General features: G+C 46.0%; 1 protein-coding gene across 1 annotated transcript in view; it reads left to right on the top strand.

The window, feature by feature from the left end:
- Positions 1 to 431: 431 nt before the first annotated feature.
- The window catches only part of LOC104532428 (serine/threonine-protein phosphatase 2B catalytic subunit gamma isoform), a gene marked incomplete at its 5' end in the record, with an annotated part of 13487 nt that continues 13385 nt past the window's right edge, over positions 432 to 533 (top strand). Inside the window, one exon of the mRNA XM_010177640.2 lies at positions 432 to 533. Within this exon, the coding sequence (XP_010175942.2) occupies positions 432 to 533 (102 nt within the window).

Genomic DNA, 533 nt, shown 5'->3' with positions numbered 1-533 from the left:
TGGCTGGCTGCTCTACTCCATGGTCTCTGGTTTCCATTGCAGTGGGACATCTGGAGCGCACATCTCGCCACGCAGCTGGTTTTGCTTTGCTGCTCTGAAAATGGGGGTGCTTTTTTAACTTTGGTTTTCTGTTGGAAGGAAAAAAGCTTCCCCCACCCAGCCCAGAGCTGGTTTCAGTTGAATGCAGTCTCATTTGTCACTTCTCCAACTCAGGCCTAATATAGAGAAATGCTCGGTGTGACTTTCCTCCACTGGTGAAGTTGGCCAAGATAAGATCTACTGCCGATTATGGAGCTGGGTTTCTATCAGGGTTCTACTTTGAATTCAGCTTGTTGGGTGTCTTCCCAGAAACACTTAGTGAAGTCTATGGATGATTAGTGCCCTATAAAAGGTTTTTATTACATGCCATCTCCTCCTTCCCTTTCTTGCAGTGCGTGCTGTATTTATGGAGTTTAAAGATAAATCATCCCAAAACGTTGTTCCTCCTTCGAGGGAACCACGAATGCAGGCACCTCACAGAATACTTCACCTTT

Source organism: Antrostomus carolinensis, unplaced genomic scaffold, assembly GCF_000700745.2.
Source record: "Antrostomus carolinensis isolate BGI_N321 unplaced genomic scaffold, ASM70074v2 scaffold49061, whole genome shotgun sequence".
NCBI classification, from domain to species: Eukaryota; Metazoa; Chordata; class Aves; order Caprimulgiformes; family Caprimulgidae; genus Antrostomus; species Antrostomus carolinensis.
This window is presented reverse-complemented; position numbering and strand designations above follow the sequence as displayed.